This window comes from Coregonus clupeaformis, chromosome 15 (assembly GCF_020615455.1).
Source record: "Coregonus clupeaformis isolate EN_2021a chromosome 15, ASM2061545v1, whole genome shotgun sequence".
NCBI lineage: Eukaryota > Metazoa > Chordata > Actinopteri > Salmoniformes > Salmonidae > Coregonus > Coregonus clupeaformis.
In genome coordinates, this window is record NC_059206.1 from 50,575,698 (window position 1) to 50,593,198 (window position 17,501).

At 42.7% G+C, this 17,501-nt stretch overlaps 1 protein-coding gene across 1 annotated transcript in view; it reads left to right on the forward strand.

The window, feature by feature from the left end:
• The window catches only part of LOC121582841 (integrin alpha-2), a 40,014-nt gene that overhangs the window by 15,839 nt on the left and 6,674 nt on the right, over positions 1 to 17,501 (forward strand). The window contains exons 3-19 of the mRNA XM_041898976.1: positions 1,769 to 1,878; positions 2,483 to 2,574; positions 3,008 to 3,122; positions 8,515 to 8,642; positions 8,879 to 9,027; positions 9,756 to 9,906; positions 10,140 to 10,305; positions 10,493 to 10,566; positions 10,744 to 10,882; positions 11,139 to 11,284; positions 11,825 to 11,968; positions 12,206 to 12,409; positions 12,899 to 13,029; positions 13,664 to 13,827; positions 14,083 to 14,231; positions 16,185 to 16,295; positions 17,232 to 17,317. Of these exons, the coding sequence (XP_041754910.1) occupies positions 1,769 to 1,878; positions 2,483 to 2,574; positions 3,008 to 3,122; positions 8,515 to 8,642; positions 8,879 to 9,027; positions 9,756 to 9,906; positions 10,140 to 10,305; positions 10,493 to 10,566; positions 10,744 to 10,882; positions 11,139 to 11,284; positions 11,825 to 11,968; positions 12,206 to 12,409; positions 12,899 to 13,029; positions 13,664 to 13,827; positions 14,083 to 14,231; positions 16,185 to 16,295; positions 17,232 to 17,317 (2,259 nt within the window). The remainder of the gene's footprint in view (positions 1 to 1,768; positions 1,879 to 2,482; positions 2,575 to 3,007; positions 3,123 to 8,514; positions 8,643 to 8,878; positions 9,028 to 9,755; positions 9,907 to 10,139; positions 10,306 to 10,492; positions 10,567 to 10,743; positions 10,883 to 11,138; positions 11,285 to 11,824; positions 11,969 to 12,205; positions 12,410 to 12,898; positions 13,030 to 13,663; positions 13,828 to 14,082; positions 14,232 to 16,184; positions 16,296 to 17,231; positions 17,318 to 17,501) is intronic.

Below are 17,501 nucleotides of genomic sequence, written 5' to 3' on the forward strand. Positions count from 1 at the left end.
CAACGTTGACATCAGCAAACCGCTTGCCCACACAACGCCATACACAATGTCTGTCATCTTCCCGGTACAGTTGAAACTGGGATTCATCCGTGAAGAGCACACTTCTCCAGCGTGCCAGTGGTCATCGAATGTGAGCATTTTCCCACTGAAGTCAGTTATGAGACGGTTTCTGACAGTTTGTGCAGAAATTCTTCGGTTGTGCAAACCCACAGTTTCATCAGCTGTCTGGGTGGCTGGTCTCAGACCATCCCGCAGGTGAAGAAGCCGGATGTGGAGGTCCTGGGCAGGCGTGGTTACACGTGGTCTGCGAAATTCTCTAAAACGACGTTGGAGGCGGTTTATGGTAGAGAAATTAATATTCAATTCTCTGGCAACAGCTCTGGTGGACATTTCTGCAGTCAGCATGTCAATTGCACGCTCCTTTAAAACTTTAGACATCTGTGGCATTGTGTTGTGTGACAAAACTGCACATTTTATAGTGGCCTTTTATTGTCCCCAGCACAAGGTGTACCTGTGTAATGATCATGCTGTTTAATCAGCTTCTTGATATGCCACACCTGGCAGGTGGATGGATTATCTTGGCATAGGAGAAATGCTCACTAACAGGGATGTAAACAAATGTGTGCACAACATTTGAGAGAAATAAGGTTTTTGTGCGTATGGAACATTTCTGGGATCTTTTATTTTAGCTGATGAAACATGGGATCAACACTTTATATGATGCGTCTATATTTTTGTTCAGTATAAATTGACTGGCTGGGCTGTGCGACAGTGGATGCGCATTGATAAATCTAATGGAACTGTTAACAGGCATTACCCATGGAATGCGGGGATTGTGGTGCTACAACTCCCTGCTATCAACCAATCAGAATCCAGGATCCAAACAACCCGTTTTATAAAGCTCAGTATTTGTATTATTTATTTTATACAGTATTTTTTGCTCATCTTTATCAAGGATCATGACTGTAGATTTAAAGCCGGTAGAATATCAAAAGGTTTATAGATCAACTACTGAGTGGTCTCTCTGTTCACACTATAGTCTAGCAAGGTGGGGCTTTTTTCAATGATGTGTAATGTGCAATGGAGTGGTCTTGGCATTTTTATGGTGTGTGTGTGTGTGTTAGGTCATCAGGAAAGGATAGTGTGACTTGTTTCTAATGTGGTAGGCTGGTTTGATGTCACACTGTGTAATGTAGTCGGCGTGTGTGTCCTGACTGATTGACTCACATGGTGGTAACTGGCAGTAACACCATGGATACCCAGCCCCTGAGCCACCAGCAGCAGACAACAGCACTGGCACAGGTCATTATGGCTCTCTCCTTCTCATGCAACAGGCAGAGTCTGAAAACATCCCTTCACTGTAAATGTCGCTGTACTTTCCCCTTCAGGGTTAAGGTGCTTATTATACTTTTCCCCCTAAGGTTAACTGTTAATGATGACCTTGGTAGAGTATGTGTTTACCTTCCACACCTGTAGATAACGAAAAACAGTACTTACTGATCATGTGCAAGTGGGTGTGAAATGGGTACTCTGTAAATGTCATTGTCTTGTTGTGAATGTATGGTACTGTTTCCAAATATGGGTACATATACAGTCTATGGTGTACAAGGACAGTCACATAAGTGTATTCCCTAACAATGGTATTAGCTACCAATAATTGTGTGTAATTTAGACACATGGCATTGTAATTATTATGTAATCAGTATGCAAATGCCTGTCTGTCTGTCTGCCTGTCTGTCTGTGTACATGCGTGTGTGTGTTCCCGCAGGTTGCTGGTTGGTTCTCCCTGGAGTGGATACAACCAGGACAGGAAAGGAGACATCTACAAGTGTGAGATCAGAGGGTCCAGTTCAGGCTGCCAGAGACTCAACCTGCAGAGTAAGACATACTTCATACTCTTCATACATACTTCATACTTTTCATACATACTTCATACTCTTCATACATACTTCATACTCAACCTTTAGAGTAAGACATTGACAGATATTTATACTTTGCATACGACATTCAAACAGCTCCAGCTATTCATTAGCCTGGTCCCAGATCTGTTTGTGCTCTTGCCAACTCCATTGCTCTTATTGTCAAACCATTAAGTTCCATAAAGAGTTGGCAAGAGAGTAGAAACAGACTAGCACCCAGGCTAGCAATTCCTTCTCCCTTTCTATATTTCTATCAACTCCTGCCCTTTTTTAGCAATCGTTGTATCCCCTAGCATTAGCTTGTGTTTCCCCACAATATTCTCTTTAAATCCCATTTGAATCCTGTCAAATCTGTCTGTAAGTCAGAGCGATGGCCACAGTGGTTAGAAAAGGAACTGTGTTCTTCAGAGTGTTGCAAGATCTCATTGTGTGTTTTAATGAATGTTAAGCACTGTAATTGCACCATGAGAATGTATTCGGTAACACTTATAGTGTTCTTAAAACTGTGTAATTATTTCTGTAAGGACACTGTAACAATGTATTTTCTCTCTCCTATACTTCAGACTCAGTCAGCATATCAACAGTGAAGAACGTCAATGTCAACATGAGTCTGGGGCTAACCCTCACCCGCACAGCTACAGAAGATAAATTCATGGTAAACAGCTTTTATACATCACTACATCTGTATAGAACTCCTAGCTATCCTAACTCTAACCCTAATCCTTACCCACACAGCTACAAAAGATACATTCATGGTAAACAGGTTTGGAATCATTACATCAGATTATTTACAGCCACACAAGATAGATTCATGGTTAACAGGTTTGGAATCATTATAAGTGATTCTTTACAGCCACTCAAGATAGATTCATGGTTAACAGGTTTGGAATCATTAGATCTGATTCTTTACAGCCACACAAGATAGATTAATCATGATAAACAGCTTTAACATCACTGCAGCTGGAGAGTTCATATAAGATATTATCAGTCAATCAATCCCACATGTTTAGGGACTTGGGATTGATTGCCTAAATGTAATATTGTTTTGGATGTTTTACCTTATATCTTGTGTCTTCTTCTCCTGGTAGACATGTGGACCTCTGTGGGCTCAGAAGTGTGGCAGTCAGTATTATTACCCAGGGATCTGTGCAGAAGTTAGCCCTCTCTTCAGCCCCCTGTCTTCATTCTCACCTGCCCTTCAAAGTAAGAGTCCTTCATCATTTTAAATATCCTTAGCATAAGAGTTACAGTGGGGAAAAAAAGTATTTAGTCAGCCACCAACTGTGCAAGTTCTCCCACTTAAAAAGATGAGAGAGGCCTGTAATTTTCATCATAGGTACATGTCAACTATGACAGGCAAATTGAGAAGAAAAAAATCCAGAAAATCACATTGTAGGATTTTAAATGAACGTATTTGCATATTATGGTGGAAAATAAGTATTTGGTCACCTACAAACAAGCAAGATTTCTGGCTCTCACAGACCTGTAACTTCTTCTTTCAGAGGCTCCTCTGTCCTCCACTAGTTACATGTATTAATGGCACCTGTTTGAACTTGTTATCAGTATAAAAGACACCTGTCCACAACCTCAAACAGTCACACTCCAAACTCCACTATGGCCAAGACCAAAGAGCTGTCAAAGGACACCAGAAACAAAATTGTAGACCTGCACCAGGCTGGGAAGACTGAATCTGCAATAGGTAAGCAGCTTGGTTTGAAGAAATCAACTGTGGGAGCAATTATTAGGAAATGGAAGACATACAAGACCACTGATAATCTCCCTCGATCTGGGGCTCCACGCAAGATCTCACCCCGTGGGGTCAAAATGATCACAAGAACGGTGAGCAAAAATCCCAGAACCACACGGGGGGACCTAGTGAATGACCTGCAGAGAGCTGGGACCAAAGTAACAAAGCCTACCATCAGTAACACACTACGCCGCCAGGGACTCAAATCCTGCAGTGCCAGACGTGTCCCCCTGCTTAAGCCAGTACATGTCCAGGCCCGTCTGAAGTTTGCTAGAGTGCATTTGGATGATCCAGAAGAGGATTGGGAGAATGTCATATGGTCAGATGAAACCAAAATATAACTTTTTGGTAAAAACTCAACTCGTCGTGTTTGAAGGACAAAGAATGCTGAGTTGCAGCCAAAGAACACCATACCTACTGTGAAGCATGGGGGTGGAAACATCATGCTTTGGGGCTGTTTTTCTGCAAAGGGACCAGGACGACTGATCCGTGTAAAGGAAAGAATGAATGGGGCCATGTATCGTGAGATTTTGAGTGAAAACCTCCTTCCATCAGCAAGGGCATTGAAGATGAAACGTGGCTGGGTCTTTCAGCATGACAATGATCCCAAACACACTGCCCGGGCAATGAAGGAGTGGCTTCGTAAGGAGCATTTCAAGGTCCTGGAGTGGCCTAGCCAGTCTCCAGATCTCAACCCCATAGAAAATCTTTGGAGGGAGTTGAAAGTCTGTGTTGTCCAGCGACAGCACCAAAACATCACTGCTCTAGAGGATTGAGAAACGTTTGTTATTGACCAAATACTTATTTTCCACCATAATTTGCAAATAAATTCATTAAAAATCCTACAATGTGATTTTCTGGATTTTTTTTCCTCATTTTGTCTGTCATAGTTGACGTGTACCTATGATGAAAATTACAGGCCTCTCTCATCTTTTTAAGTGGGAGAACTTGCACAATTGGTGGCTGACTAAATACTTTTTTTCCCCACTGTATGTATTGTTTTCACCATTGATTAAAAGTATAAATTAAAGCTAGAATCCTTATTTGAAACAATAACAAAGCATTCTCCCCATCCCTGTTTTGCTAAAAAAGCTAAGGGATGGGGCTGGAGAAATGTAACCACTCTCAAATTCATAGACAGAGCTGTGGATGCAAAGACTGTGTCACGATCGTCATTTGAAGAAACGGGCCAATGCGCAGCGTGGAATGCGAACATCTTTTATTTATATTTCACCACACGAACAAAAACGATACGTGAAGTCCTTGGGTACATACACAAACCAACACGGAACAAGATCCCACAATACACTGTGCCAAACAGGCTGCCTAAGTATGGTTCCCAATCAGAGACAACAAGCAACAGCTGATTCTCGTTGCCTCTGATTGAGAACCACCCCGGCCAACATAGATACACATGAACTAGATCCTAACATAGAAACACAAACACATAGAATCTACACACCCTGGCTCAACATATAAGAGTCCCAGAGCCAGGGCGTGACAGTACCCCCCCCAAAGGCGCGGACTACGACCGCGCCAAACATAAACCGAACAGGGGAGGGCCGGGTGGGCATTCCTCCTCGGAGGCGGATCCGGCTCCGGGCGTGACCACCACCCTCTAATAACCCCCCCGTAGTGCCCCTGGTCTGGTCTGGCCCCGCTGGCTGGAGCTGGACTGGACATCGGTGGAGCGGATTGCTTAGGCTCCGGTGTGGAGCAGCTGACCGGTACCTGACCAGGCACCGGTGAACCGGGCACGGGCTGTGCCGGACTGACGACACGAACCCCAGGCTTGGTGCGGGAAGCAGGAATGGGCCGGACCGGGCTGACGACGCGCACCCCTGGCTTGGTGCGGGGAGCAGGAACGGGCCGGACCGGGCTGACGAAGCGCACCATAGGCTTGGTGCGGGGAGCAGGAACAGGCCGGGCCGGGCTGGCGACGCGCACCATTGGCTTGGTGCGAGGGGCAGGAACAGGCCGGGCCGGGCTGGCGAAGCGCACCATTGGCTTGGTGCGAGGGGCAGGAACAGGCCGGACCGGGCTGGCGACGCGCATCACAGGCTTGGTGCGAGGGACAGGAACAGGCCGGACCGCACTGGGAACACACACCACTGGCCTTATACGGGGATCAGGAACGGGCCGGACCGGACTGGCAACACACTTCAGTACCTCTCGCCGTGCCTCTACACCTTCCCTCCCTCTCATCACCAATGGCTCCCGTAACCCGGTGGCCTTCTCTCCTCGTCCACAAACTCGCCCCTTATTTGCCTCCAGCAGCCCCGTCGTCCATGCCATGTGCCCCCCCCCCTAAAAATGTCTTGGGGTTGCCTCTCGCCTGTCCAACGACGACACTGTTGGCGCCGTACCTCCTCTCTCGCCAAAGCTTTAACCTTTGCCCATGGTCCTCTGCCCTCGAACATGTCCTCCCAGGACCACCATTGGCCCACCTGGGCCATCGCCAACTTCTCCATCTCCTTACCCGGCGTTAGCTCCGAAACACGCTGCTTGGTCCAGTATTGGTGGTATCTTCTGTCACGATCGTCATTTGAAGAAACGGGCCAATGCGCAGCGTGGAATGCGAACATCTTTTATTTATATTTCACCACACGAACAAAAACAACAAAACGATACGTGAAGTCCTTGGGTACATACACAAACCAACACGGAACAAGATCCCACAATACACTGTGCCAAACAGGCTGCCTAAGTATGGTACCCAATCAGAGACAACAAGCAATAGCTGATTCTCGTTGCCTCTGATTGAGAACCACCCCGGCCAACATAGATACACATGAACTAGATCCTAACATAGAAACACAAACACATAGAATCTACACACCCTCAACATACAGTGGGGAAAAAAAGTATTTAGTCAGCCACCAATTGTGCAAGTTCTCCCACTTAAAAAGATGAGAGAGGCCTGTCATTTTCATCATAGGTACACGTCAACTATGACAGACAAATTGAGAAAAAAATTTCCAGAAAATCACATTGTAGGATTTTTAATGAATTTATTTGCAAATTATGGTGGAAAATAAGTATTTGGTCACCTACAAACAAGCAAGATTTCTGTCTCTCTCACAGACCTGTAACTTCTTCTTTAAGAGGCTCCTCTGTCCTCCACTTGTTACCTGTATTAATGGCACCTGTTTGAACTTGTTATCAGTATAAAAGACACCTGTCCACAACCTCAAACAGTCACACTCCAAACTCCACTATGGCCAAGACCAAAGAGCTGTCAAAGGACACCAGAAACAAAATTGTAGACCTGCACCAGGCTGGGAAGACTGAATCTGCAATAGGTAAGCAGCTTGGTTTGAAGAAATCAACTGTGGGAGCAATTATTAGGAAATGGAAGACATACAAGACCACTGATAATCTCCCTCGATCTGGGGCTCCACGCAAGATCTCACCCCGTGGGGTCAAAATGATCACAAGAACGGTGAGCAAAAATCCCAGAACCACACGGGGGGACCTAGTGAATGACCTGCAGAGAGCTGGGACCAAAGTTACAAAGCCTACCATCAGTAACACACTACGCCGCCAGGGACTCAAATCCTGCAGTGCAAGACGAGTCCCCCTGCTTAAGCCAGTACATGTCCAGGCCCGTCTGAAGTTTGCTAGAGTGTATTTGGATGATCCAGAAGAGGATTGGGAGAATGTCATATGGTCAGATGAAACCAAAATAGAACTTTTTGGTAAAAACTCAACTCGTCGTGTTTGGAGGACAAAGAATGCTGAGTTGCATCCAAAGAACACCATACCTACTGTGAAGCATGGGGGTGGAAACATCATGCTTTGGGGCTGTTCTTCTGCAAAGGGACCAGGACAACTGATCCTTGTAAAGGAAAGAATGAATAGGGCCATGTATCGTGAGATTTTGAGTGAAAACCTCCTTCCATCAGCAAGGGCATTGAAGATGAAACGTGGCTGGGTCTTTCAGCATGACAATGATCCCAAACACACCGCCCGGGCAACGAAGGAGTGGCTTCGTAAGAAGCATTTCAAGGTTCTGGAGTGGCCTAGCCAGTCTCCAGATCTCAACCCCATAGAAAATCTTTGGAGGGAGTTGAAAGTCCGTGTTGCCCAGCGACAGCCCTAAAACATCACTGCTCTAGAGGAGATCTGCACGGAGGAATGGGCCAAAATACCAGCAACAGTGTGTGAAAACCTTGTGAAGACTTACAGAAAACGTTTGACCTGTGTCATTGCCAACAAAGGGTATATAACAAAGTATTGAGAAACTTTTATTATTGACCAAATACTTATTTTCCACCATAATTTGCAAATAAATTCATTAAAAATCCTACAATGTGATTTTCTGGATTTTTTTTCCTCATTTTGTCTGTCATAGTTGACGTGTACCTATGATGAAAATTACAGGCCTCTCTCATCTTTTTAAGTGGGAGAACTTGCACAATTGGTGACTGACTAAATACTTTTTTTCCCCAGTGTATAAGAGTCCCAGAGCCAGGGCGTGACAGACTGACCATCCATGATATTACATTTACATTTGTAACCACGTTTTGAGGCTATATAGAGTTAGTTTACATTTATGTTGTTTACAAATGTACACATTGGCATAAAACAAGCTTATATTTTGTGTTCTGATGGGGTACAACAGTTGAACTAAGCTCATGAGGCATTTCTAAGTTATATTCTTCAAGAACCAATGGGTTTACAGCTGTATATTAATTTATAATTCAAAAAATGGATGTAGAAACTAAGGATTCTAGCTAAGTCCTACTGTATATCATATTTAACACCCCTTTGTGATTGGAGTTATGAATGATTACCATAGAAAATGCACGTGCTGACATTAATTCAAATCTTATCTTGTCTTTCCAGCTTGTGGGGGTCCGATGGATATTGCTATTATTGTGGATGGATCCAACAGTATATATCCCTGGCCACCAGTTGTGGCTTTCCTCAAGAAACTGTTGGAGAATTTAGATATTGGACCGGATAATACTCAGGTAAGTGTGCTCACAGTTATCAATGTATATCAATTGCCAATTGTCAAGGTTGTTGACAATGCGTCTTTTAAAGACAATGTAGGTGTCTCATTCACGGTAAACACTGTATATATCAGCTCAGTCGGAAATTGCCTTTAAATGCTACATTGTTGACAACCCGCAGTCGGATTGAATCTCGGCCCAAGTAAATGATCTGTCCCTATCTGTTTTTGTTGCCTTTATGTTAATGCTTTCAGGCAAGTATTATACAGTACGGGGTTGATCCATTCGTTGAATTCAATCTGAACACCTACAAAACCAAAGACTCGATCATTGCGGCTGCAGCGAACATTCCCCAGAGGGAAGGCCTGGAGACCAACACCTTCCGGGCCATTGAATTTGCCAGGTGCGTCTCAGTCTACAACACTTTCTATTCTTGCAGTGCCAACATAGTCTAAGGCTGCATCCCAAATGGCACCATATTCCCTACATAGTGCACTACTTTTGGCCAGAAGTAGTGCACTATGTAAGGAAAAGGGTGCCATTAGGGATGCAAGCCTAAGGCATTTCCTCCTGTTCACTGCTAGTCAATGGGTCCTTAGGACTTACAGATGTAGAACATTTGATCACTCTTTTGTTGCTGTGAATTTTCCTGTACAGCAGGAAATGCAAACTTGTAGTGTATTCGAGGTTTAAAACGGCTTCTAAACGTAGTGATTTCCACTTTAAAATGTCAGACTTGATTTGTCCTAACGAAAAATGTATCAAGCCCTACAAAAAATGTAATTATAAGCCACATTTCCTGTTACTGCAGGATTATTTGCTGTAGCAAAGTGGCTCAAATTAAGATCCTACATCTGTAGGTGACCGTGACCCTCATGTATTCTAAATAAATATATCCTGACTCTGTTGACTCAACATATTTATAAAAAAGAACAAAAGGATCAGAATCTCTCTTTATATATTGAAAACCCCCCAAAGGGGGTTAGAATGGAACACTTTGAATGGAATAGAATGGAATACAACACAATTAAATGTGTTCAGAACAAACGTTTTAGAAGCTATTTATTTATATGGGTATTGAATCGGGTTTGAATATGTTGAGATGTGACACTTTTTGACCGTGTGTCTCAGACAGCAGGCGTTCCTGCCTAGGAACGGGGCTCGACCCGGAGCCAGCAAGGTGATGGTGGTGGTGACGGACGGAGAATCTCACGACAAGAACCTCCGAGATGACGTCATCAGGAAGTGTGAGAGTGAGAAGATCACCCGCTTTGGTATTGCTGTGAGTAAATATCCCACTTAACCTTTATTCATCCAGGTTAGTCTCGTTGACATAAAATCTCTTTAGCAAAAGACACCTGGATATACAGTACGTACAGTGTTGAGTGTGAGGTATTAACATTTACTGTTTGAGACCTTTGATACCTTTATAACATGACATTATTATGTTATATCAATCTTCCCTTTTATTCTAATATAAATTATTTTAAAATGTATTCTTTATTATGTTTCTAGGTCCTTGGGTATTACATAAGGAATGACATTGACACTAAGAACCTGATTGCTGAGATCAAGTCCATAGCCAGTACCCCGACAGATAGGTATTTCTTCAATGTATCAGCTGAGGAGGCTCTGCTCGAGATCGCTGGATCTCTGGGAGACCGCATCTTCAACATTGAGGGTAAAATAGTTTTTTTATAATTTTTTTAAGTAATGCTGACTTAGTAAAGAAAGCAAATCTGCATTGAAGATGGAATATCATGGTCCATTCTAACAATAATTAGTTACCTTTTACAAAGCTAGAAATAGTAACACAACCACTGTATTGCACTTAACCTAACCTGTTCATTGTGTTTTCTGGTGGTTAGGTACTGGGAAAGGTGGTGACTTTCAGATGGAGATGTCCCAAGTGGGATTCAGTGCCCACCAAACCAAGAAGCAGGTATGGGCTAAGAATACCGTCGTACAAACCCCAACTGTTACTTTAAATCGGCTTATTTGGTAACATTTTATTTTACGGGTGTCTACACATTCATAACACATTCATAACACATTCATAAGCAGTACATGAACATTTCTTAGTGTGTTTTAACAGGTACTTTTCTCGCTCTCATTACAGAACATGATTATGCTGGGTGCAGTGGGGGCCTATGGCTGGAGTGGTACTGTGGTTCACTACACTACCCAGAAATCAGACATCTTCCCCAAGACGGCCTTTGAGAAAATCCTAGAGGACAGAAACCACAGCTCACTATTAGGTAAATGAGTTTGCAATCATCTACGAGTCAATATTGATTCCTTTATCTTCATTTTATGTTGTGCTATTGTATTATTAGTTCATCAACACCAAGCCATCCTAAGGCCTCTTGCTTTTCCATTTCTAACTTCATTTGAATGTGTATTGAAGCTCAAACAATAGATATCTTGATTTACAGTGTGACTGGCAGTAAGACTACTAGCACTGGAAATTGTTACACATTTGTCCATAATATCCTGTTTGGCTGTTCTGCTCAGGCTACTCTGTGACAACGCTGAATGATGGGAGCATAGAGTACTATGTGGCTGGCGCTCCTCGGTCCAACCACACTGGACAGGTCATAGTGTACACCATCAACAGCAAGGGACAACCCACCGTCATAGACTCCCAGAGAGGAGACCAGGTAATGCTCTCTGATTAAAATGGAAGAGAAGAGCGGTTGACAATGTTGACAGTTCTGTAAGTTGCTTTGGATAGAAGTGTTTGCTAAATTAACCATATTGAAAAGAAGAATATGTAAATTGGTGTGGTGGTAGATGTTATGGCTCTATACTATCTCTATCTATCTATCTATCTATCTATATATCTATCTATCTATCTATCTATCTATCTATCTATCTATCTATCTATCTATCTATCTATCTATCTATCTATCTATCTATCTATCTATCTATCTATCTATCTATCTATCTATCTATCTATCTATCTATATCTATTCTATATATCTATACTATCTATATCTATTATATCTATCTATACTCTATCTATTCTATATATCTATCTCTTTATCTATCTATCTATCTCTCTCTAATGATCTATCATATCTGACTTGTCCGATTTGTTCCCATCTGCTTTGTAAATGGCGTTATCCTTTGTTTCTGCTCATTGATTCTAAATATATTTTCTTCTTACTAGTTTGCTGTATGTGCTTTCGATTCTGTAGATAGGCTCCTACTACGGCAGCGTACTCTGTCCTCTGGATGTGGATAAAGATGGCGTGTCTGATCTACTACTGGTCGGAGCTCCCATGTTCATGAACGAACAGAAGAAGGAGAATGGAAAAGTGCATCTCCTGTCTTTCACTAAGGTAAGCCACACATACTGTACTGTATACAAAATCAGCCAGACACATCTTCCTAAAGCTTTTTATCTTTTTTGAGTGCAGACCCACTACTGTACATTTCATCTAATGGTTTAATTTTGGTGTACACACGGTATGCTCTGAGCACAGTGGGTTTCAAGACCTTTTGAAAGTCACATCTTCCTAAAGTACACTAATTTAAAGTAAACAACTTCATTGTTTGTTTTCCATTGGTGTTTCTAGGGCATCCTAAGTGACCAGGGGTTCCTGAAGGGTCCGTCCCAAGTGGAGAACGCTCGTTTTGGGATGTCTATCTCAGCGGTGCCTGACCTCAACATGGATGGCTACGGTGATGTGGTGGTGGGAGCCCCACTGGAAGACAACAATAAAGGTGTAATCTATGTCTTCAACGGGGACAAGAAGAGACTCAGGACACAGTACTCCCAGGTACAGCAGGTTGCAGATTGTGCTCAATGCTAACACTCAACGCAGCCTTATCCTAACTCTTGTCACTCGCTAGCACAGGGATGGGCAAACTACGGCCCATTCAATCCGGCCCACAGGAGTTTTTTTTTATTTATTTTTTAAGACTCCAGGCCACAGTTGAACGTCTAAAATAGATAGAAAGTATAAATTATAATAAATCTATATATTTTTTATAACTGAAATTTGTCTGGCCTGCAAAAAAATTATCTGTGCGGCCTTCTATTGAATTTCTAAATCTCGATGTGGCCTTCGAGCCACAAAGTTTGCCCACTCCTGCGCTACCAGCATGTCTCAACTTAACCTGTTGTGCCTGCATATAATTATCTGATGCTTTGGGATTCAATAGAAGTGTTTCTCTAGAAGTGTTTCTCAGTCTTTTGGAATTCAGCCAATGTGAGCATTTGATGTGAGATCAAGTTGTAAGATCATGTTTTATCCTGTTAATTTCAGAAAATCCTAGGCTCCAAGCTGGACCCTACGTTGCAGTACTTCGGGCGGTCCATGGACGCCAGCTCCGACTTAAACGATGACACCATACCAGATGTCTCAGTGGGGGCTTACGGAAAGGTGGTCCAACTCTGGTGAGACTCGCTCCCTCGTTTCTTTCTCTTTTTTATATATTTTATTTTTCTTAACCCAGCTCGACCCCTCCTCTTCGGAGGACAACTATATAATTTTGTTTCCCTCAATTCACACACGTCTCACAAGTTATCTACTCGAATTACAGTGTTTACTTTAAACACTTGATACCAGCAAATTGGAACAGCTGTTTACGATGACCCAAAACTGAACAAATGAAATTACAGTAGGCTCTGAATGAAACATCTTATACTTACTGTATCTCCTCAAGTTTTTGTTGACTAAATGAGATGTGCTGTCTCATGGAAAGCCTTCTCTTACGTAACTGTGGGAAAGCATTTAGTCTTGTCACCTCCCACTCCATCTAGAGAGCAGAACAGCTGGGTGGATTTGGTTTAAAGAGGTTATGCTGACCATTCCCATCTGGGTCTGACACTGCTAGTAACCACTTCTACGTAGTTCCTGATGTCACTTATATAATCAATACATGAATCAATCAATCAACCAATCTGAAGTTGACTCATACAGTAGTTGCCTTGTGATTAAAGCGTCTCTCAGTAGATGTAGTCATTCAAACATATAAGAGCTAGTTAGCTTGATATATGATTATGACACACTGATTATGACCTCTCCCAGGTCTCGTGGTATGGCCGTGGTGACAGCGAGGGCAACCTTCAACCCTGACATGGTCAGCATCCTGAGTAAGACGTGCGGGGTCAGTGGAAGGCTGGTGTCCTGCTTCAACACATCAGTCTGTTTCAGCGCCACCTTCAGGCCCAAGATACCTGTAGGACCTGTGGGTAAGCCCTGCTTTCTTCTCTCTCTCTCTCTCTCTCTCTCTCTCTCTCTCTCTCTCTCTCTCTCTCTCTCTCTCTCTCTCTCTCTCTCTCTCTCTCTCTCTCTCTCTCTCTCTCTCTCTCCCTGTTTCTCTTCCTCTTCCCCTCTCTCCCTCTTCACAGTGTCACTGTCAAATATGACAGGGGCTTTTCACATCCTAGCAATGGTCGTATCTCCCTCTAATTGTCTCTTGTTGCCTCTGTTACTTCTCACCTCAGCTGTCAGGTACAACCTGACCCTGGATGCTGAGCTCCAGTCGTCTCGTGTCACCTCCAGAGGTCAGTTCAGGAACTCAGAGAGAGTCATGCAGAAAGACATCAGGGTTTCCTCCGGGGAGGTCTGTGAGACCCTAGAGGTCTTTGTTCAGGTAAAGATAGATAATATTAAATGGTTTGATGATGATTTGCTGATTGAAGTATGTCTGGTTTTTCTCCTTTATCAGGCCTTATTGAATTACTGTGTTAATTTATAATGGAGGAAACATCCTTTTAACCAAGAATAATGTTTACTTGTATGTACAGTTGAAGTCGGAAGTTTACATATACTTAGGTTGGAGTCATTAAAACTCGTTTTTCAACCACTTCACAAATGTCTTGTTAACAAACTATAGTTTTGGCAAGTCGGTTAGGTCATCTACTTTGTGCATGACACAAGTAATTTTTCCAACAATTGTTTACAGACAGATTATTTCACTTAGAATTCACTGTATCACAATTCCAGTGGGTCAGAAGTTTACATACACTAAGTTGACTGTGCCTTTAAACAGCTTGGAAAATTCCAGAAAATGATGTCATGGCTTTAGAAGCTTCTGATAGGTTAATTGACATAATTTGAGTCAATTGGAGGTGTACCTGTGGATGTATTTCAAGGCCTACCTTCAAACTCAGTGCCTCTTTGCTTGACATCATTGGATAATCAAAAGAAATCAGCCAAGACCTCAAAAACATTATTGTAGACCACGAGTCTGGTTCATCCTTGGGAGCAATTTCCAAATGCCTGAAGGTACCACGTTCATCTGTACAAACAATAGTATGCAAGTATAAACACCATGGCACCACGCAGCCGTCATACCACTCAGGAAGGAGATGCGTTCTGTCTCCTAGAGATTAATGTACTTTGGTGCGAAAAGTGCAAATCAATCCCAGAACAACAGCAAAGGACCTTGTGAAGATGCTGGAGGAAACAGGTACAAAATTATCTATATCCACAGTAAAACGAGTCCTATATCGACATAACCTGAAAGTCCTCTCAGCAAGGAAGAAGCCACTGCTCCGAAACCGCCATAAAAAAGCCAGACTACGGTTTGCAACTGCACATGGGGACAAAGATTGTACTTTTTGAAGAAATGTCCTCTGGTCTGATGAAACAAAAATAGAACTGTTTGGCCATAATGACCATCGTTATGTTTGGAGGAAAAAGGGGAAGGCTTGCAAGCCGAAGAACACCATCCCAACCGTGAAGCAAGAGGGTGGCAGCATCATGCTGTGGGGGTGCTTTGCTGCAGGAGGGACTGGTGCACTTCACAAAATAGATGGCATCATGAGGAAGGAAAATGATGTGGATATTTTGAAGCAACATCACAAGACATCAATCAGGAAGTTAAAGCTTGGTCGCAAATGGGTCTTCCAAATGGACAATGACCCCAAGCATACTTCCAAAGTTGTGGCAAAATGGCTTAAGGACAACAAAGTCAAGGTATTGGAGTGGCCATCACAAAGCCCTGACCTCAATCCTATAGAAAATGTGTGGGCAGAACTGAAAATTTGTGTGCGAGCAAGGAGGCCTACAAACCTGACTCAGTTACACCAGCTCTGTCAGAAGGAATGGGCCAATATTCACCCAACTTATTGTGGGATGCTTGTGGAAGGCTACCCGAAACGTTTGACCCAGTTTAAACAATTTTAAAGGCAATGCTACCAAATACTAATTGAGTGTATGTAAACTTCTGACCCACTGGGAATGTGATGAAAGAAATAAAAGCTGAAATAAATCATTCTCTCTACTATTATTCTGACATTTCACATTCTTAAAATAAAGTGGTGATCCTAACTGACCTAAGACAGGGAATTTTTACTAGGATTAAATGTCAGGAATTGTGAAAAACTGAGTTTAAATGTATTTGGCTAAGGTGTATGTAAACTTCCGACTTCAACTGTATGTATGTATGATGAAAAAAAACTGTGTACACTACTTTGCTGTATTATCTTGTGGTTTCCCTTTTGGACACTTATAGTTCTGATCCTGCTGATGAGAATTAGCTATGTAGTCAAATGAATTAAACTAATACAACAAATCCTATATTTTGCTTATTGTTTGACAGGAGGCCCCTGACTTTTTGAGCTCGATCGGTCTGCGTGTGGACATCACTCTGCAGGACCCAGACTCCAGTCCTGTTCTGGATGTCCTCAGTCCCACCGCCTGGGAGTTCTTTGTGAGTTACCACTCAATTAAAATGCAATAATATGAGATGTACATTAAATGTATGTTGATGTTGCAATTGCTAGCAGTCGTGTAAGTGTCTATAGAAATGATCTGTGCTCTATGTGTTACTGATGATCCTTTTTGATGTTAATAGGAATGGAAATCTTGTAGTTTTAGACTATGATTTGATATCAAAGTGTCATGATTAGGCCTAGTCATGATCAAAGTTGAACCAGGATAGGACATGAAGCTAGGGTTAGGGTTAGGGTTGTGGTTGAGGCTAGGATATAGACATGAAGCTAGGGTTAGGGTAAATTCTTGTTATTTTATTATATATTGTATTACCTGGTCTTTGTTTATCAACTATTGTGCTCTTGTTATTTTATTACTATTTGTATTACTTTAATTAATCTACATTGTATATTGATAGTTTTGCTACTTTACATTTATTCTGCACTGTTGAGGAAAAGCTGCAAGTAAGCATTTAATTGTACCATTACACTTGCTGTATTCTGTGCATGTGACAAATAAACGTTGATTTTATTTTATTTGGCATGAAGGTAGGGTTAGGGTTGTGGTAGAGGCAATGGTTAGGGTTGAACCAGGACGTGGACATGAAGCTAGGGTTAGGTTTTGGGTTGTGGTTGAGGGTTAGGGTTAGGGTTGAACTGGGATGTGGACATGAAGCCAGGGTTAGCGTTACAGTTGTGGTTGAGGCTATGGTTGGGGTTGATCTGGGATGTGGACATGAAGCCAGGGTTAGCGTTACAGTTGTGGTTGAGGCTACGGTTGGGGTTGAACTGGGATGTGGACATGAAGCCAGGGTTAGCGTTACAGTTGTGGTTGAGGCTACGGTTGGGGTTGAACTGGGATGTTGAACAGTGATAAGGCTTCTCCACTTCTGAATTACCAATACCACAGAATGTAATGTGAACTCTTACAACAGATCCCATTCTCCAAAGACTGTGGCTCTGACGAGGTGTGTGAGAGTGAGCTGCTCTTGAAGTTGAAGAAAGGAGAGATGATTCCCAGGTGAAATCTGACACTCACTCAACCTAGCCTAGTAAAACCAGTCTGAACACGCCGCTCAATGTTGAGCACAGCATTCAGTCTGGTTAAACCAGGCTACTCTCAACCTACACTCTTCCTCCAAGAGCTCAGGAATAACAGACATGTCTCATATAAGTATTCCCAAATTCTATGGGACCAGACAAAT